The following is a 22,593-nucleotide window of genomic DNA, read 5'->3' on the forward strand; positions in this document are numbered from 1 at the left end:
AAACAATGAATTAAATAAATAATTGTGTGTATATTATTTTTAATGTAAATAAAGGGAAGCATAATATTGTCAAAAAATGAATATATATATATATATATATATATATATATATATATATATATAAACATAAAATAAAAGCACAATACTGTGATTTTTTTGAAATAATAAAAAATGTAAAATAATTAAAACAATTATTTAAATTAATAATTGTGTGTGTGCGTGTGTACATACTATTTATATATTTTTATTTAATTATCAGATGATATTTCATATTTATTGACCAATAATATACATAAAGAGAAGTTGTAAATAGTAACAAAATAATAATAATAATAATAAGTAATTAAATAAATTAATCCTATATATAAAATCCTTAATATACATATTTGTATTATTATTTCAATTAAATAATTACAAATAATTAAATAGATCATTGTATGTATATATTATTATTATTATTAGCTGATATTTCAAATTTATTGGCTAATAATATGTATTCAAATCTCCCTATATTAAGAATACTTTTCCCATTCTCTTGCACCACCTAAAATGACCCAATATATTATAACCATTAAAATATACACCATTTTACCATTAAAAACATTTTTAAAAACACTTAAAACCACATTCCTTTTTTGTCACTTAGCGTGACAATGTAAATAATGATGGCCTTAATGGTATCACATTGAAATTTAATACAAACAAGACTGAAATTTTACAAAACATGAATTCAGGTGCCTTGGAACATAGTGCACAAATCATATGCACTACTTTTCTGATGCTTCTTTTAGTCCCTTAAAGATATTTGCTTTCATTGTTACCATTCAACATCTATAACAGAAAAAAACTCCTAAGTGTGAGCAAAAAAAACTGTCATTTACAGGTGAACTATCCCTTTAAGACGTCGATCAGCAGTGTGTTCAAACCCCTACGCGTGTGAACAGAGGTGAAAGTGTGTTTTGGCAGAGCGTTATGCTCCCTTTTCACACTCGCACACACTCGTTCTACCCAGGGCGCATTAATCATCTCGTGCCGCCTGTTGCTGTAACACCTGGTAGAGAGATAGACTTACATACGCATACACACACTTACACACCCTTTCATTCATCACCGTCCACCCTCGCTGTCCTCACATGCGCTCCCTCGTCTGGCAAGCTAACCCCGCCTTGACCCCTGACCTTTATGCACACTCGATTGGCTGTTTAATGACGCATTTAATCAGGCCGCAGATGATAAGGCCAGGTCAACGACCGCCAGAAGGGTTTTAGGTACCTCATAAACAAAACACAAACTCACACACACAGGGATGGAGGCACGAATTAAACCATTATCACCACTGCACAGTAAATGCTAAGTGGACACACACACATGCATACAGCAATATATCAAACGCACATTTAAATCACAAATTTGTTTCAAGAAACACCCTCAAATTCACATCCCAACCAATCACGTTTAAGCAATACAGCACAACACCAAGGGATGATGGGAAAGCAGAGCTAGCTGATGGTTAAACGGCAACAGAGCAAGAGCAGTTCTGCTGAACTTATATAAATATAGATCGAGAGAGAGAGAAAGACAGACAGGAGAAGAAAGGTACAAACAGATTTATGGCAAGCCGTTTTAGCCTAAAATATACTAATCGTTACTCATCGTAATTGCATTTTTACTAGTAACAATTCAATTAGAAAGCTCTGTAATTCAATTTTTACTAGTAACAATTCCAACTACAGAGCTCTACAAATTAATTTTTACTAGTCATATGTCTCCATTGACTTCCATTCATTTTTAATTACAGAGCTCTACAACATAATTTTTACTATTAATTATTAAAATTAGAGAGCTCTACAATTAAATTCTTACTAGTAAAAATTACAATCAGAGAGCTCTCTAAATCAGTTTTTACTAGTAACAATTCCCATTAGTGAGCTCTCTAATTTAATTATTACTAGTAAAAATGCAATTACAGAGCTCTATGATTCAATTTTTACTATTAAAAAAAACATTAATGATATGTTTAATTGCAGAGCTCAGTAATTGAATTAAAGAGCTCTCTAATTAAGTTCTTACTAGTAACAATTAAATTCGAGAGCTCTCTAAATGGAATTGTTACTAGTAAAAATTGATTTAGAGAGCTTTCTAATTGCAATTGTTACTAGTAATAATTAAATTGCAGAGCTCTGTAATTAAAAATGAATGGAAGTCAATGGAGACACATGACTAGTAAAAATTAATTTGTAGAGCTCTCTAATTGGAATTGCTACTAGTATGAATTGAATTTGTGAGCGCTCTAAATGGAAATCTTACTAACTGAATTAGAGAGTTTTCTAATTGGAATTATTACTAGTAAAAATTGATTTAAAGGCCTCTAATTGGCATTGTTACGAGTAATGCTTAGTATATTTTAGGCTACAACGGCTTGCCATAATAGAGTTACCGAAAGAAAGAGATAAGCATGCAGAGAGAAAAAAGACAGAAAGGCAAAGAGGCAGAGAGACAGACATCAGGGCTGCACAATAAAGACTGACCTGTTGTCAGTGTTAAAGACGCTCAGGAAAGTTGATGAAACTGTCACTGTGTCATTACGTAAGTTTATCCTTTGCACGCGTTTATAAGTCTTCTTTCGACAGTGTAAACATTCACGCGATTTAAAAAAACATTTAAGACGTGAAGCTCTCCAAGATGGATATTTTAACATATTTTGGTCTGTTTTTATCCGTTATAGTGCGATTAATTGCTAAAGAAAACGGCTATCGGCGCGCACACGCGAAGCGCGCCCACATACAGCGGTCTTTCTCACAACAAGCAAATACCGAATTCAGTTATCTTTCACATTTTTATCGCACGTTAACAGACAAACTCACACATTATTATGTTAAAAGCATCATTTTGGGGAGTATTCTTGAAAACTGTCAGTTAAATGGATGTAAACATCCTGAGAAAACCCACATGTGGGTTCGTGTATTCGCTCTTAAAGGGACCACGACCTAATCAATTTGCTGTGGTTTGTGTCCTTAAAGAGATTGTTGACTCTGATGAATATTCTGTCATCATTTAATCACTCAAGCTGCTCTAATGTGACCCTGGACCACTAAACCAGTCTTAAGTAGCACGGGTATATTTGTAGCAATAGGCAAAAATACATTGTCGATTTTTCTTTTATGCCAAAAAATCATTAGAATAATATTAAGTAAAGATCATGTTCCATGAAGATATTTTGTAAATTTACTACTCTAAATATATTAACTTAATGTTCAGTGTTGTTAGTAATATGCATTGCTAAGAACTTCATTTGGACAACTTCAAAGGCGATTTTCTTATTATTTAGATTTTTTTGCACCCTCAAATTCCAGATATTCAAATAGTTGTATCTTGGCCAAATGTTGTCTTATCCTAAGAAACCATACATCAATGGAAAGTTTATTTATTCACAGATTTCGGATTTTAAAAAACTGACCCTTATGACTGGTTTTGTGGTCCAGGGTCACAAATGACAAAACTTGCTGGTAACCAAATAGTTGAGGGTAGCCACTGACTTCCATGTTATAGAAAAAAATACTATTGAAATCAATGGCTACGTCAACTGTTTGGTTACAACATTCTTTAAAATATCTTCTTTTAGATTCAACAAAAGAAAGAAACACCTACAGGTTTGTAAATGATAAGGGCAGGGTATATAAATGATGACAAAATATTCATTTTTGGGTGAACTGTCCCTTTAATGTTAATCAAACTACAAAAGAAACAGAGAAAATTACTCTTGGGTCTTCACTGACTGACATTTGCAGCTTTAATAACATTTAATTTATGGGTCATTCCTGGGATTCTGTAATATTTATTCATGCTATTGTTTGTAATTTGGTCATAACTTATTTTATTACTGACTTTGTGTCTGTTGTAATGTTTGAACTTTATATTAGTTTTTACTGTGGTGTCAAATTGGAATTGAGAAATTTCAGTGGTATCTAAAATGTTGGTGTTGCAACATCTTTTTTCGTTGTTGTGGGGAAATTGAAAATTTCCGCAAGCAATATTAAAATCAAAGCCCTGGGCATGCAGAGACAGAAAAAGACAGGCAGACAGTTGAAGACAGAAGAAGAGTTCACAACACAGAATAAAAGAGAAAGAGAGAAACCACCGGAAAAAAAAAACTGACAGAGTACAGAGGAGTTAAGAGATAGGAAAGAGGAAAAGAGTTCGGCTGAACTGGTAAAGATACCTTCTGTAGAACAGTTCCTGCCGCAAGCGGTCTGGAGTATATAGAACATCTCACGGAAAGAGCGTGGACCTTCCCATACGAAGCATTTAGAAAAAGAGAGAGAGTGAGAGAGAGGAAGAGAGGATGGCAAAGAGATAGAACAACAGAAGTAAAGAATGAAAGTCCAAGGATAAAAGAAAAAAAACAAGAGAAAGGAGAGGAAGTGGGCTGCGACTCGAGAAAGAGAAGAAGAGGAGGAAGAGAAAACGAGAGGCAGAGCAGCGAAAGAGTGCAGAGCAGGTGCTGCTGAAGCAAACAGAAGGTATCTGAACACCAAACGGCATGCATGCTGCAACCTGACTCTCCCATTGCCTACCATATCAACAAATACAGGACCTCAGGACTGTCCGTAACATCAGAAGTCAACATTGTAATTGTGTAATAACTCAGCTTTATTAATATTATTGAAAAATATTATTAAAATTAACACACTTTCTAATACTGTATACATACTATAATATATTCTAATATAATATAATATAATATACTCTCTCAGGGCAGTATAAGTCATTAAAGTGCATTAATGTGTTTTCTTTTTTTGCTGTGAATGTTTGGTCATAACACAATATAATACAATGTAATATTAGCCTGGGTTTCCCCATGCTGCCTTGTGTGCAATGCGATTTTATTCACGCTGCTAGGCAGCCTGGAAACCATGGACCAAATTTTCACCCTCAGATAGGGAACCAATCACAGAACGGGGAGGGAGCAATAAGACGACGACACCTTCTATGCGACTCACCGAAGCAGTTTGTTTATAACTATGGATCCAGCATGGCAGCAGACGCGAAGTTATCTTTCAATGCAGCCTTAGATAGTGTTCTAAGTAGTTTAGAACGCATGTTTATTTTGAAAAAAGAGCAACTTTTGGTGTTCGCTCTACATACGTCATCCGGTATAATTGAAATGATTGGCTATGAGCTACGCACAGGCGTATTTGATAGACATTCGTAGCGCCCAATAAACGGCTCTGGGCATTCGTAAACCACGCCTCAAATACAAGAAAATGAACATGTGGTTCCCAGACCACTAATCATGACGTTGTCATGACGTGGTTTGGCGTTAACCAGGCTAATGTAATATAGTAAATTAATATACATTTTGCACATAATTATATATAAAATAAATTATATGAATATATAACACATGTAAATATTTTTTTTAATATATACTGAATGTTAACTCAATCTAATCTAATCTAATCTAATATAATCTAATATAACATAACATAACATAATATAATATAAGGGCAGTGTAAGTCATTAATGTACTTTTTTTCTTTTTTGCTTTGGATGTTTCGTCATAATAGAATAGAATAGAATAGAATAGAATAGAATAGAATAGAATAGAATAGAATATACTGCCCTGAGAGTGTATTATAATATATTGTTAGTCATTAATGTGCATTTTTTTTCTTTTTTTGCTGTGGATATTTGGTCAAAACTCAATATAGTATAATATAATACAATATAGTATAACATAATACAATATATTGCCCTGATAGTTTATAATAATATATGGTTAGTCATTAATGTACTTTTTTCATTTTTTTCATATTAATATAATATAATATATTATAATAAAATAATATAAGTTTACCCTAATAGTTTATTAAATTATATCATTAGTCATGAATACTTTTTTTTCTGTGGAAGTTTGGTCATAACACAATATAATATAATATAATATAATATAATATAATATAATATAATATAATATAATATAATATAATATAATATAATATAATATAATATAATATAATATAATATAATATAATATAATATAATATAATATAATAATGCCCTGATAGTTTATTATATTATAAGCCTTTAATGTTCTTTTTTATTTATTTTTTCTTCTTTTTTTGCTCTGTATGTATGGTCATAACTCAATATAATATATTTTTTATATTTACATTTTTTTTATATAATATGATGTAATAATAAACCATCTAGACAGTCATTAGTATCTGTTTTTTACAGTTGATATTCAGTTTGTTTTAATATAATAATGTTATATAATATAAATTTAGGTTAGTTTTTTTTATGATCAATTATTTCAAATGTATCAGTTTTTTTGTTTGTGTGTATACAAACCTTACATCACCATAGATACAGACAGCGGCAAGCAATCGCCATGGTGACCGTGGAATGGCAAAAGATAGCAATACAATGCCACAAATCATGCAGTGAACCACAAACATTCCCACCAACTCTAACCCATAATATGAAGATATTTGCCATAACTAATCTGCAAATGAATTTCACTAACTGTAATCCTAACCCACGAAGTGCAAAAATAGAATATATTTTATATTTTAAAGATTTGATCATAAATAAAGCACAAATATTTCTAAAAACACACCATTTAAAAATTTAGAATTTTAAAATTTCAAAACTTGTTACAATAAACCCCAACCCCTGGCATTTAATTTGCCACAGTCCTTCACTAAATGCTAAAAATCCACTTCAGTTAAAATAATCTAAATTGCACACATCATCACATTAGAATAAAGCATCCAAGGACTCACCTGTGATGTCAAACCACAAGGAGGCGGAGCCTTGTTGTTGGGCAGACACCACACCTACGATGTCCGCCACTTTGTCGGTTTCCATCACAGTGAAATTGTAAAGCTGCTCGTCGAAGGCGAGAGGAACAGGGCTGGGCGGCGGACGGCGAATCCACTCGATGTGCAAACGAGCCGTCGCCCAGCGTTGAGGACGTCCATTGTCCACAGCCTTCACCTGCGGTCAGAGGTTAAACACACATCAGAAAGACGACAATAGCTGGCAAGTGAATATTAAAAGAACTGAAGTGAAATGGAAGAATGCATCCAGTATTGACCTTTGCACTGAATGCAAACAAAAGAACAAATCTTTTAAGGAAAAAGACATTTAAAATGTCAACTCCCTCATTAAGAGAATTGAGCTGCTGTATGTGTCGAGGGAGTTTTACAAGACCTGGAAATTATTATACAGGAGTTCATATTTCTGGTTAAATCTGGTGAGACTATTTCTTGTATATCAGATATGAATTATTATATAATTCCAGTTAGGAAAAAAATGGTCAAGCTGGTTTATGTTGGGTAGTTTGGTGCTTCACCAAAGTGGTCTACCAGCATGTCCAAGATGGTCTACCAAGTCGAAACCAAGCCTGCTGGTAGTCAAGCTTATAATTTTTATTTTATTTTATCATTTAATTTTTGGTTTTATTATTCTTTTTTTATTTTTTTAGTATTTATCTTATTTTTATTTATTTATTTTTCCTTTCCTTTCCTTTTATTTCATTTTATTATTCATTTTATTGTATTTTTTTAATTCCTATGTAATTTTTTACATTTTCTTTTTCTTTTTAGTATTTATTTGATTTTATATTTGAATTTAATTTATATTATATTTAAGTGAATTCTATTTTATTCGTTTAATTATTTTATTCCACATGCAATTTATTTTTTTGTTTTATTATCTTTTTATTATTATTATTTTATTTTTTTCTATTTATTTATTTTATTTTTATTTCCTATGTAATTTTATTTTATTATTCTTTTGTATTGTATTTTATTTCCTTTTTGCATTTATTTTATATTTATATTTTATTTTTAAGTGTATTTCTAGTATTTATTTTATATTATTTATTTTATCATTTTTATTTTCTGTGTAATAATTTTTTTATTGTTCTTTTTATTTTTTAGTATTTATCTTTTATATATTTTTAAATTTAATTTTATTCTATTTTTATTCTATTGTAGCACTCATTTTACATTATTATTATTTTTATTTCCTATGTAATTTTATTTAGTTTTATTTTATTTTATTTTTTAATTAATTAAATTCCATTTTATTATTCATCTTATATCATTATTTTATTTTCTACGTAATTTTAGTTTTGGTTCATTATATCTTTTTTAGTATGTATTTTATTTCATATTATTATTTTTTATTTATTTAAGTATATTCTATTTCTATTTATTTATTTATTTTATATTATTTATTTATTTTATTTTATTATTTTTATTTCCTATGCAATTTTATTTGTTGTATTTTTCTTTTTTATTGTATTTTAATTTTGTATTTATTGAATATTATTTATTTTATTATTTTTATTTCCTATGTAACTTTATTTAGTTTTATTTTTATTAGTCATTATTTTATTTTTTATTGTTATATCTATATAAAGTGACTCACAGTAAGAATATCGTAGGTTCCAGCTGTGAACTGTTTCTTGGGCGATGAGACCACACCGGTTTTGGCGTCGATTACAAACTTCCCGTCCTCGTTTCCATCAACGATGCTGTAGGAGAGGTCAGCGTTGGCGCCCTGGTCTTGATCATAGGCGAAAACCCGATATATAGGAGCGCCTCGCTGCTTACGGGTGCGCTCTGGTAAACGGACCTGATACACCTTCTCAGGAAACGTTGGTTTGTTATCATTAACATCCAAAACCTGGATCACCACCCATACCGTGGTGTGTCTAGGAGAAGGACCGCCATCTGATACAGTCACCTAGACACAAAAACAGCGATGAGCATAGAAATAAAACTCACATTTGCATTCAAAAACTCTAATGTTTTAAAAAGTCGTCGCTTCTGTATACCAAGGCATTTATTTGATCAAAAATACAGTAGAAATTCTGAAATATTATTACAATTCAAAATAACTGTTTTCTATTTGAATATATTTTAAAATGTAATTTATTTCTGCGATGCAACGCTGAATTTTCAGCATCATTACTCCAGTCTTCAGCATCACATGATCCTTCATAAATCAGTCTAATATGCTGACTTGCTGCTCAAGATTTTCATTTCATTGCGGGACGAGTTACAGTTGTTCAGTACTCAAAGCATGAGTAATAGACACTACAATTCAGAATAAAAACAGATTATAGATGAACAGGAAAGGATAAACAAGATACTCTGCGTCTAAACTCCTACATAATTTTTCTCTCCATAGAATGGAGTGATGGTGAGTCATTCCCCCGCTTTTCTCTCATTTCCTGTTTCTGATGTTTGATCCATTTTTCTTTTTCATTAGCAAACATGCCCATCGCTCAACCACCAATCAGCATGGCCGCACGTGGCCGCCAGGCCAATCAGAAGACAGCGCTGGAACATTTAAATGATATCATTAAAAACAAAAGACACTGCGAGTGCCCATCCATCTTGGCAACAACAACAGAACGATTAATTCAATTCAATTTATTCATTTCCTTTCACAGACTGCCGTGCCACGCCTGTACAAATTCAATCTGTCCGTCTCAGAGAAAAAGAGAGCGAGCAATAAATGAGAAAAAAGAGGGGGGCTGTGATAAATTAAAGGGGCGTTTGGTCTGCGTAATGTTTGGGTGTCAAGGGATCACGCGGTGAACGGGTAACAATGTGAGTGACAAGTTCGCTCTCAAAAGATCAACACGACAAATCGCTTTTATTACAAACACAAAACTCTCGAAATCACTCACTTTCGCACTTAAACGTACACGAACAGACAGAGCGAAGCGCTTGGAATTTCAAACAGGAATCTATAGGATTCAGTCAGAACACGTCGATAATCTTGCGTTGGCATGAAAGCTGTCATTATTCTCCTGTCCCTCACAAAATTGATCTGCAATTTGGAAGCAGTGCAAATTAGCATGGATCGCAGCTCTCACACCTGATGTGCGTTTGTGTGAACGTAGCTATATGTGTGAACGTGGGTTCGCATGAGTGTGTCTCACCTCCAGTACGTGCTCGGCCTGTTGTTCACGATCCAGTTTTCGAGAGGTTGTGGTAATCAGACCTGCAAAATGGAAAACAACTCATTTTAGCCAGCGCTTTACAAATATCCTTTGACCTAAGCACGCATAGAGTCTCTAACTACAAATAATGACTGTGATTTAGGTTTTACAAACCTTCACTAAACTAGATACATTGATAGATGAACGAAAATGACTTTTTGAATGATTGGTTAAAATAATCAGAACATTTGTTTGTAACCTCGATAGTTTTGTGGTATACAGGTTTTTTTTCTTATCATGTTCAATTCAGACTTCAGACTTAGACTGGATAAAAATGTAATTTCTTTGGCAACGTGCTATAGATTGAGCAACAGATCAGTACTGTTGAAAAGCACTGAAGGGAACAATGAGAAAATAAATAAATATATTATAAATGATATACAGTAGTGAGGAAAAAAAATACTGAAAGATAAATAAGTAAATAAATATATAAATAAAATATAACACAAAACAAAGTATGTGATAAATAATAAAATATAAATGGTAATATATACACATTTTGGGGTTAGAAAAAATTCATTATTCAGCAAGGATGCATTTAAAAGTAACAGTAAAACCTTTAGAAAGTCACAAAAGATTTCTATTTCAAATAAATGCTGTTCTTTTGAACTTTCTATTCAGCAAAATCCTGAAAATATGTAGTTTCTACAAAATATTAAGCAACACACCTGTTTTCAACATTGCTAATAATAATATTATATTTTTTTTGCAGCAAATCAGCATATTAGAATGATTTCTGAACGATCATGTGACACTGAAGACTGGAGTAATGATGCTGAAAATTCAGCTTTGATCACAGAAATAAATTGCATTTTAAAATATTTTCAAATAGAAAACAGCTATTTTAAATAGTAAAAATATTTCAGAATTTTACTGTTTTTGCAATTGTGAGTTAACATTTCACAATTCTTCCAAAAACTTGGAATTCTGAGAATAAAGTCAGATTTTTTTGAGGAAATTGTGGGATAAAAAGTCGCAATTACTTTATTTTATTTTTTTTATTCAGTGGCGAATATACAGTTATTTCAAACCGTAAAAAATAATTCACAATATATCTGTTTTTATTGTATTTTTGATCAAATAAATGCAGCTTTGGTAAGCATTTTTATAAACACATTTAAATTTTATGCCACCCAAATATTTTTACATGAAATTATATTTAGTATACACTCCCAGTCAAAAGTTTTGAATGTGTTTTAAAGTTTAGTCTGTTCTGCTCACCAAGCCTACAGTACAATTTAGAAATATTTTTACTATTTGAAATAACTGTTTTCTATTTAAATATATTTTAAAATCTAATTTATTCCTATAATCAAAGGTAAATTTTCAGCATCATTGCTCCAGTCTTAAGTGTCACATGATCCTTCAAAAATCATTCCAAAATGCTGATTTGCTATTATCAATATTTAAAAGTTTAGTAAATTTTTTAGGATAATCTGAAATAAAAAAAGCTTTTGTAACATTATACACTATAGCATTTAAATGCTTGGATTAAATTAAATTAAATTGTCTTAGAAATAAAAAGAATTAGATATTAATGCTTTTATTTGTCAAGGATGCTTTAAATCGATCAAAAGTGATGATGAAGATGCTTAATAATGTTGCAAAAGATTTTTATTTCAGATAAATGCATTTTTTTCTGAACTGAAACCTGAAAGATTCTACTAGCAGTTTTCAACATGATAATGATAATTAATGTTTTTTGAGCAGCAAATCAGAATATTAGAATGATAGAAGGATCATGTGACACTAAAGACTGGAGTAATGATGCTAAAAAATCAGCTTTGAAATCACAGAAATAAATTACATTTGAAAATACATTCAAATAGAAAACAGTTATTTTAAATAGTAAAAACATTTCAAAATTGTAATGTTTTTGCTGCACTTTGGATGAAATAAATGCAGGCTTGGTGAGCAGAAGAGACTTGTGGCTAAGAATTTGGTGAGTTATTTTTTTACTAAAGTTGAAATCACACTTGAAACTTTTACATGTTATTGCTACAATAATCAATTTTCTCTATGATGATTTTTTCATTTATTTATTTATTTTTCCTTTTGTAGCCTCACTGTTGCACTCCTGCAGTAACGCTCTCTGCGGCACATCGAAGTGCCTGCGGGTCCTTAAGTATGCTCTTTCTGATCAGGCGCATCCCAGGGCGCCCCATCACTGACCCATATCAGAGATGAAGAGAGACACAAGGAGAAATAGAAAGAGAGGGGGCGGCTGTGTTGAATCGAGTCTCAGCGGCGCCGGGCACTCGTACTGTGCGAGAGAAAAAACGGAAGGAGAAAACAAAAAAAGTGGAGAACGGGAGAGGAGGGGGGGGCATGGGGGCAAACAAAAAGACCAGAGACAAAAGTTTTCTGATGACATCATGCCTGTGACACACACACACACACACAGAGACAGACAGAGAGACAGAGAAAGAGAGAGAGAGAAAGTCCGTTTGAGGCCCCATTGGATAATTGCTGCTACCTGAATAGGGTTTACTGGTCATAGTGGGCAAGCGGGGTCTTAACGTCTACAGACTTCTGATCTCATCGTCATGGCAACCAGAGTCTCAGTTACACAGCTACCGCTCTTGACCAGCATGTGTGGGAAAGTAAGTCCGCAAATGGGGGGAAAAACGGACGGATTAGAGCTCGAACGTTGGACGGCGAACACCCACGCAGGCTTTTATGCGACGTCTATAATATAGGGTACTTAAAAAAAACAAATCTGCCATAAACAATCCCCCCCAGACGCACTTTTATAGTCGAAACTCTGTCTTAAAGGGACGGTACACCTAAAAATTAAGTCTATAATCATTTATTTAACCCTCGTGTCGAGTTTCTTTGTTCTGTTGAGTACTGTAGAAGATATTTTTAACAATGTTGGTAACCAAACAGCTGGCGGTAGCCATCGACTTCCATAATGTGGAAAAAAAAAAATACAATGGAAGTCAATGGGTACCGTCAACTGTTAGGTTACCAACATTCTCCAAAATATCTTCTTTCTTTTTTTTAACTCCCTGTGGTTGACGGTCGCGCCGGTGCAACCAGCTCACTTTTTTGTAATTAATTATTTTGTTAATTATTTTTTTTATTTTATTTTATTTAACGTTTTAGTAGTTGTGTTGTTTTTGTCAGTATTTTTATTATTGTTAATTTTTATTATACCATTATTAATTTTATTTTAAGTTTTAGTAATTTTGTTGTGTGTTTTTGTCAGTATTATTATTATTATTACTATTATTATTATTTATTTTATCTTGATTAATTTTGTTATAAGTTGTCATTTTGTTGTGTGTTTTTGTCAGTATTATTATTTTATTTTTTATTTTATTATTAATTTTATTTAACATTTTTGTAATTCTGTTGTTTTTGTCAGTTTTTTATTATTGTTAATTTTTATTATACCATTATTAATTTTATTTTAAGTTTTAGTAATTTTGTTGTGCGTTTTTGTCAGTATTATTATTATTATTTATTTTATCATGATTAATTTTGTTATAAGTTCTGTCATTTTATTGTGTGTTTTTGTCAGTATTATTTTATTTTTATTTTATTATTAATTTAATTTAACATTTTTGTAATTCTGTTGTTTTTGTCAGTATTTTTATTATTGTTAATTTTTATTATACCATTATTAATTTTATTTTAAGTTTTAGTAATTTTGTTGTGTGTTTTTGTCAGTATTATTATTATTATTATTATTATTATTTTATTTTATTTAATTATTATTAATTTTATTGAAAGTTTTAGTAATTTTGTTGTGTTTTTGTCAGTATTATTATTTTGTTTTATTATTATTAATTTATTTAAAGTTTTAGTAATTGTGTTGTGTTTTTGTAAGTATTATTATTATTATTATTTATTTTATCATTAATAATTTTGTTTCAAGTTTTGTAATTTGTGTTTTTTTCAGTTTTATTATTATTATTATTATTATTATTATTATTAATATTATTATTATTTTATTTTCATTTAATTTTATTATTATTAATTTTATTTAAAGTTTTAGTAAAACATTTTTTAAGTATGATTATTATTATTTATTCTATCATTATTAATTTTGTTACAAGTTTTGTAATTTTGTTGTGTGTTTTTGTCAGTATTATTATTTTATTTTAATTTTATAACCAATTAATTTTTGTAAATTTGTTGTGTTTTCGTCAGTAGTAGTAGTAGTAGTATTTTTTATTTGATTATTATTAATTTAAAAAAAATTGGTAATTTTGCTGTGGATTTGTCAGTATTGTTATTTTATTTTAATTTTTATATTATTAATTATATTTAAAGTTTTAGTAAATTTGCTGTGTTTTTTTCATTATATTTATTATCATTATAATTTTTATTTTATTATTAATATTAACAACAGAACTTTGTGCTTTTGTAAAATACAGGAAAAAAAACAGGGTGCTCTCTCTGTCTTCACTGTCTTTGCGAACTGCTTTTAGAAACATGTCACTAAAATGAACTGAACCTCAGCTAATACTTTACACACAGACAAGAGAAATATATCTATAGAAAGCTTGATAAAAAACCTTTGTTTTACTCTCCTCGCATTCTTTGTTACCTGCCTCAGTCACACAGATGGGCCATTAGGGGACGGCCCTTTGTCTCTCAGGTGTAAATCACTTAACATCCATGGCCATTGTCACTCCCTCGCATATTCCCTTTCTATCACAAAACATATCTTAGAAAAGTTATATCAATAGATTGTTTTCTGTAAATAAGTAAACTGGGAGTAAATATTCTAGCCTACAAGACTAATTACTCAAAAGTCTTGTTCAGGACTGTTCAGTATGGGTTTTATGGCCTTATTTCAGCTATATTTATTTCCACAAAACATACTAACGTACTAAAATTGCAAACATGTACATTCATCTTGCTCAAATATTATTGTAGCACAGTTTGTGCTGAACACAAAAAAATAAATGTTGGCCAACAGTATGTTATAAGTAGCTGAAATAAGCACAAATGTCAGGGCATGTCAAAACATCTCAAGGACCCCAAAATCACCTCAGACCCCAGAGGGTTAATAGAAGAAAGAAACTCAGACAAGTCTGAAACAACACAAGGTTGAGTAAATGATGGCAGAATTTTCATTTTTGCGTGGACTATCCCTTTAACCTAGTTTTAACTAACAGCAATGGATTTGCTAATGAGCGCGTCTTTGTATAAGGATCCAATCAGTGAGAATGAGTGTGTGCTTAGCTAAAGAACAGCTGCATTCACTAGAATTAGCATATTAATTAGAGAGACGAGTGATTACACACAATTAACTAAAACAGCAATGGTATACAATGGCATACCTATACAGGCCGGTTATCTGTTGCATTCAGAATATGTATGAGATCTTCCTTTTCATCTTAGTTTTTGAGTTATTTTGTAATCGCCACATGCATTTATTTCACGGCGCATTTGTCTTTGTGCTCCTCCACAGTCGTTAAAGGTTCACACGGGAGGCCTTGATTTCCCAAGAAACTCATTGAGGATAAAAATAATGTCAAAACCTTTGGAAACCGCCGGTGTTGCGTGTTTTGTGCGTCGAATGCCTGCAGGTGGGAATTGGCTCATATGAGCGTGTCTGTGATTCATTGGCGGGGTCGGCGTCATAAATTCGCAACGCGCACCAAAGGAACGTAAACCGGCCACACACACGCACATACATACACATGCTGAGTTCTCACTGCATCTATAAATCAACAGCCGTCTGAAAAAGACAAAGAAACAAGAGAGTGACAGATTTCAGCAGAGAGGCGATTCATGCTGGTTTTTAAATTGCACGCCTTTTCTAAATGTCAAAACGGCATCCATAATTTAAGGCGAGCCTTTGCACGTCGTTTGCGAGAATTTAAAAATTTAGCACTTCCTTACACACATTTTAAACAAGTTTATTTATTAGAAGTAAATGTCATAAATGGCTTGAACCAGTTTAAGATATTTTCAATATTTCAGCTTTAATTATGACAAAGCTTCTTGTTTTGAAACTATTTTATGAAGAGAAACTGGGATTATTGATTTATTAAAGTAAATCAACCTCGATTAATTTTATAATTCCAGGAGTTTCAAGTGTTTGTCCAACAATTATTTCAGCTTACATTTTGATTTAGTGTTTAATTTAATATATTAATAAAACAGTAATAATTGTCAAAATTAAAATTGTAATTATTAACTCAATATAATTGTATATGTAAATAATTTTAAGTAATATGATTCTAAATTATTTTAATATTAATAATAATTTATTAATTAAATCAATTACATAATCTTAACCTTTAATACTTAAAGTAATCTTAAGTAAAAATCTTAAGTACTCTGTCAGTTAATCAGTGCAAAGTCTTCGTAAAAAATTATAATATACATATAATGAAAATTAAATAAATATATGAACTAACCTTTCATGTGCATGCCCTTTTATTATATTAATAAAATAGTAATAATTGTAAATATTAAAATTGTAAATATTAATTTAATATATAAAGTTTTAAATATTAATAATTATTAAATAAATTATTATTATTAATTATACATCATTTTAATATTAATAATAATTCAATGAATAAATTACTATTTACTATTATTACTACTATTCTAAATATATATTCTCTCTCTCTCTCTCTCTCTCTCTCTCTCTCTCTATATATATATATATATATATATATATTTATTTATTTATTTATTTGACAAAGACATGGACATTTGTGCATTGAATAATTAGTTTATATATTTGAACTAACATTTCATGCATATATCCTTTGACAAAAACAATTATTTCAGTTTACATCTTGATTTTGTGTTTAATTATATATATTTATAATCTAATAACTTTAATTATTATTTTTTTATTTTTAAATATTATTATATATAATTCTAAATTATATATAAACAATATATTAAGAGATTTTAAAATGCATAATAATTTAATGACAAATTTTATAATATTTAACTTAATTACTTTAGTATTATTTATACACAGTGTATAATAAAAATTACATAAATATATGAATATAAAATAATATATATATATATATATATATAGATAATCATGCAAATGCTGTTATCTTTCCAAATAAATAATGCAAACAGTATAAGGCACAAAACATTTTATGCAAGCACTTTTTTTATATATACTATAATATAATTTACAATTATGCAGCATTTCTAATTTACACTGTCGTTCAAAAGTATTTTGTTTTTGCATATGTCTATTTTGCTTACCCGTACTGCATTTTTTAAATTTAAAAATACAGTAAAAACTGAATATTGTGAAATATGACTACAATTTAAAATAACTGTTTTCTATTTGAATATATTTCAAAATGTAATTTATTCTTGTGATGCACAAGAAGCTGAACTTCCAGCATCATTACTCCAGTCTTCAGTGTCACACGATCCTTCAGAAATCACTGGAATATGCTGATTTGCTGCTCAAGAGACATTTCTTATTATTATCACTGGTCGTGCGTGGCTTCATAGGTTTCTTGGGTATTTCTAGCCTAATTCTGTCAGTAGATTACAGATAAAACGTAAAGGTCTTATAAAGCAATGCCATAGAGAAGTACTTTAAAGATACGGCTTATTACTGCTCTTCAGGCCATGCTATCGCAGAAATGACGAACGATGCTTTTGATAAAACTCAGGGAGTCGTCTATTATTCCAAATGATCCATTATGGAGGATAATCAGAGCGATCGCAATCACGGCGAGCAGGACTAATGCGGATCCGTATCGCCGGTTCAGGAACGGTGAAAACAGGCTGTTTACATGCTGTAGAAGATGCAGTGATTATCGGAGCCGCGGCAGACAGAGAAAGAGAAAGCTATTCTTAGAGTCTTTCATCACCAGGAGGAAGACAGAACAGAGCGAGAGAAAGACGGAAGGATGTTAAGGAGTCGCAGGGGATGGAACGAGAGAGTAAGAAACCGAGAAAGAGACAAAAAGACACGTAAGGCCTTGTGAACGAGAGAATGGGAGGGTGATACTGCGAGAGAGGGAGGAGAGGAAGGTGTGAGGAAAGGATAAGAGAGAGATGAGAGAGGATGAGACGGAGGGGGAGGAAAGACGAGGAGGAGAACTCGGGGTTGGAGGAGACGAACCGCCAATGTGTGAAACCTGCATACGAGATTCACAAAGACACAAATTACTGCTGAGACAAGCACAAGAGAGAAAGAGCGAGATTTCACAAGCCTTTTGAAGAGTTTAAAGCTGAAAACAAGCAATGTTGTAAACTTGGGCTGAAGTTTGAAGACTGTAAAGAGTCACTGTTGTTGACCCTCCGCCCATCCAAACTGACTGTGACGACTGAATAAAATCAAGTTTGGAGCCGCTACATAATCGACAGTCTGGCCCTGGCTGTTTTTACCTGACATAAGGGAAGGAAATGAAAGACGTTTCTGCGCTCTACTGAAGCGACCGGCTAATAATGATGGAAGTGTTTGTGTTTAGTTCTTCTCCTGTGATCTTACACTCAGAGCTGCTGTCGCCTCGTCTACAGGAGAGTCTGTTTACTGAATGCAGAGCAGCTTTTAACTCAGTGGGAACCCACAGAAAATCATTTTAAAATGATTTTCTTCCCTCTGCAGTATTCCATAAGGGGCACATGTGTGATCTGTTATATGCATTAAGGGAAACCACAAAGAAATGAGAGTTTTGATGTTGTTATGGTAGTGTTTCATAGATGCTGGCTAAGATATATGATATGATGTGTACATATGAAAATATGGAAGGAAAAACCTTTTATATAAATACATATACACACACATGTTAGTAATAGAGTGCATATTATTAAATAAAACAATTTCCTTTGGGATGGTTAATTACACTTTCTGTCATTTTAATGTTTTACATTAACAATACATATATGTGTGTGTGTGTGTGTGTGTGTGTGTGTGTGTGTGTGTGTGTGTGTGTGTGTGTGTACCTGGTATTCATCACGTTGTGGGGACCAAATGTCCCCACAAGGATAGGAATACCAGTAGATTTTGACCTTGTGGGGACATTTCTTAGGTCCCCATGAGGAAACAGGCTTATAAATCATGCACAATGAGTTTTTTTGATGAAGTAAAAGTGTGCACAATCTCCTGTGAGGGCTAGGTTTAGGTGTAGGGTAGGGTTAGGGCGATAGAAAATACGGTTTGTACAGTATAAAAACCATTACGCCTATGGAATGTCCCCATAAAACATGTAAACCAGTGTGTGTGTGTGTGTGTGTGTGTGTGTGTGTGTGAAAAATTTAAATATTTTTACTATTTAAAATAACAGTTTTCTATTTGAATATATTTTAAAATGTAATTTATTCCTGTGATTTCAAAGCTAAATTTTTAACATCATTATAGAATGATTTCTGAAGGATTGTGACTTTCAGCTTCGAAATCACAGGAATAAATTACATTTTAAAATATATTCAAATAGAAAACAGCTATATTTCAAAATTGTACTATATATACAAACTACTAGTCAAAAGTTTTTGAACAGTAAGATTTAAGGTTTTTCAAAGAAGTATCTTCTGCTCACCAAGCCTGCATTTATTTGATCCAAAGTACAGCAAAAACAGCACAATTTTGAAATATTTTTATTATTTAACTGTTTTCTATTTGAACATGTATTAATTGTAATTTATTTCTGATTTCAAAGCTGAATTTTTAGCATCATTACTCCAGTCACATGATCCTTTAGAAATCATTTTATAATGATGTTAAAAATTCAGCTTTGAAATAACAGAAATAAATTACATTTTAAAATATATTCCTGAAAACTGTTATTTTAAAAGTAAAATCTTTAAAATTGGAAATAATATATGCAAAGAAAGACATTATTTTAAAAATAAAATGTATATTTATAAAATAAATTACAATATTTAAATTATAATTTAAAAATAAAAGATAAAAATATGAAATGTAAAATAGCTAAAATATGCTAGGAAAGACATTTTATATAAATATATATACACAAATGTACTACGTATTATTAGATTTTACATTGCATTTGTTGTGTATTAGTAAATATGTTAAATACTTTTTATTATTTATTATGTGTGTGTGTGTGTGTGTGTGTGTGTGTGTGTGTGTGTGTGTGTGTATATGCACACACACACACACACACACACACACACACACATACATTTTTACAATTATATTATACATATACTGTATTTTACATTACAAATAAATAAAATAAAAAAGTAATAATATTACAATAATATTAAATGTGAAAAAATGAATATATGCAAGGTAAGACATTATTTTATATAAATACATATACACACATGCATTATTATTAGATATTACATTACAACTGTATATACTATATTAAAAATTCTGTATTGTACCCCATTCTGTGGGAATTGCTAAATTACACTTAAAAAAAAAAAAAAATGAGACAATTTAAATATTTGTAGACATTACATTTCCCAATTCACCTGCATATGACTAAACATAATTTTGGCACACATCCGTTCCACCACCGATCAATATATATTTGATCTATTCAATCATCTGTCCGTCCATCCACTCATTTAATAATTCATCCATCCGTTCTGTGCATGTGTAACATCTGCTGGGATGTTTGGAAGCACAACGAGAGCAAATGAATCACAAGCAAAATGATGTTTAGGGAGTGTGCAGAAAGGGCTCAGGAGTTTAGGAGGTTGTGTTCGGAAGGCTGTAATGTTTAGGGAGAATGGAGGAGTGTGTCAGTAAACTGTGAGGTGAATCAACTATAATACAAGAGCTTTCCTCCTATCGTTCAGGGAGCGTGTGTAAACCGTTCAGTTCTGCATTTGTTTGGAGATGCGCTGGGGAGAACAGACTGTGAACTTAAATAAACCTAAACACAATTCCAAACGATGCAATTTCCCATTGCTGTGTACAAACCAGACAGGTCTAAATGAATATATCAAATGTACATAAGCCACAGAATACATTCATTCATAGAGGACTTGTGTTGTGGAACAGCAACAGTAGACTTTTGATTGATAATACACGATTTTACTTCAGTTTATATTTCATAATTTTATACAATAAGACCATTTAAGATACTGCCTTTTCCCCCCACTGTAATACGTACTAAAATGACAATATTTGATAAAATATTTGTTAAAATGACGATAAACGTGTTCTTCTGTTCATTGAAACATAAATTAAATCTGCAAATGATTAAAATCATACTTTTTTATTGCCATTGATAATATAATATAACATAATATAATATAATAATACAATACAATACAATATAATATAATAATATAATATGAAAAATAAACCACCAACATAAATCATAATAATAAAATGTATTATATTATATTATATTATAATTATTATTAATTCTGTTATTAATATTATGATTAATAATAATACAAATGTATTATTATTATTATTATTATTAATTATTATTAGTTAACATAAGAAAATATATAAATAAAATACTGCATAATAAATAAATAAATAAAATACTACTTCTGATGAAGTTATTTATTTTATGTTGTTATTGATGGTGGTTTACTTATTATATGATACTATATTAATGCTAAAAGAGATTATTATATGTTATAATGTAAAAATAATAGCAAAAATTATTATTGTTATAATTATTATTATTATCATACAAGGGCCAACCAACCCCACATGAAAACAAAAATAAAGAAATAAGGAAATATAATAATAATAATAATAATAATAATAATAATAATAATAATTATTATAAGCCATTGCTTAATGTGATAACAATATTAATAACAGTAATTATTCTAACAATAATGAGCATTTATTATTATTATTATTATTATTATTATTATTGGCATATTCTGTAAATGATCATTAATGTGATGATGTTAATAACAATAAAATTAGCATTAGTAATAATAATATAAATAACAATATAGATTATTATTATTATTATTATAATCATACAATTATATTACTTTACTATTATTATATTAATCATAAAATAATATTTCTTTGTTTCTCTATTTTTATTTTCATGTGGGGATGGTTGGCCCTATGTTGCAGTTTCTTTGTTATACTTTTGAAAGGATACACTGAATTTAATTATTTTGGACCAAGCTAAAAATGTTTTATTCTCTTCCTCTTTTGGCCTTTTATTTGTTGCCTGAATTCAGTATTGATTGCAGAGGCTGGTTTTCTGGTATTGATTGATTGTTTAGGGTTTGAGTATAAACTCCCAGCTGCAAACACATCTGCAAAAGCAATAAAGTGTACAAGCAACGTCCCCATGACAGTAAAGAAATCTTTCAGACGCATGTGTAAGCTATCATAAGAGACCTTACATTTCCCAGCGCAGGGATCAGTCCATGCAACGTGTGTAAACTACAATACAACTTTAACTGTCCCAGCAGATGTGTTAGACTGTCCAGGGAGCAAACAAACAAGAAGTGCAGACATGCCTAGGGAGTGTGTGCAAACTCCAGTCTTCTGATAGAACCAAAGATGTTTTGTTTTGGAGTCACCTTCACAAAACACTGCAGTGCATCATCAAAACACCCTCATAACATCTGCTGCCATCCATGCTGACTACACACACTCTTTCAAAAAAACACAACCTGGCTCTGTTTTCTCAGAAATG

At 30.7% G+C, this 22,593-nt stretch overlaps 1 protein-coding gene across 1 annotated transcript in view; it reads right to left on the bottom strand.

Annotated features, from left to right (window-relative positions):
• The window catches only part of fat3a (FAT atypical cadherin 3a), a 167,884-nt gene that overhangs the window by 109,341 nt on the left and 35,950 nt on the right, over positions 1 to 22,593 (bottom strand). The window contains exons 4-7 of the mRNA XM_073818320.1: positions 9,968 to 10,029; positions 8,443 to 8,760; positions 6,789 to 7,002; positions 4,220 to 4,288 (exon numbers count right to left, since the gene is read on the bottom strand). Of these exons, the coding sequence (XP_073674421.1) occupies positions 4,220 to 4,288; positions 6,789 to 7,002; positions 8,443 to 8,760; positions 9,968 to 10,029 (663 nt within the window). The remainder of the gene's footprint in view (positions 1 to 4,219; positions 4,289 to 6,788; positions 7,003 to 8,442; positions 8,761 to 9,967; positions 10,030 to 22,593) is intronic.

The sequence above is a fragment of the Garra rufa genome, chromosome 14, assembly GCF_049309525.1.
Source record: "Garra rufa chromosome 14, GarRuf1.0, whole genome shotgun sequence".
Classification (NCBI taxonomy): domain Eukaryota; kingdom Metazoa; phylum Chordata; class Actinopteri; order Cypriniformes; family Cyprinidae; genus Garra; species Garra rufa.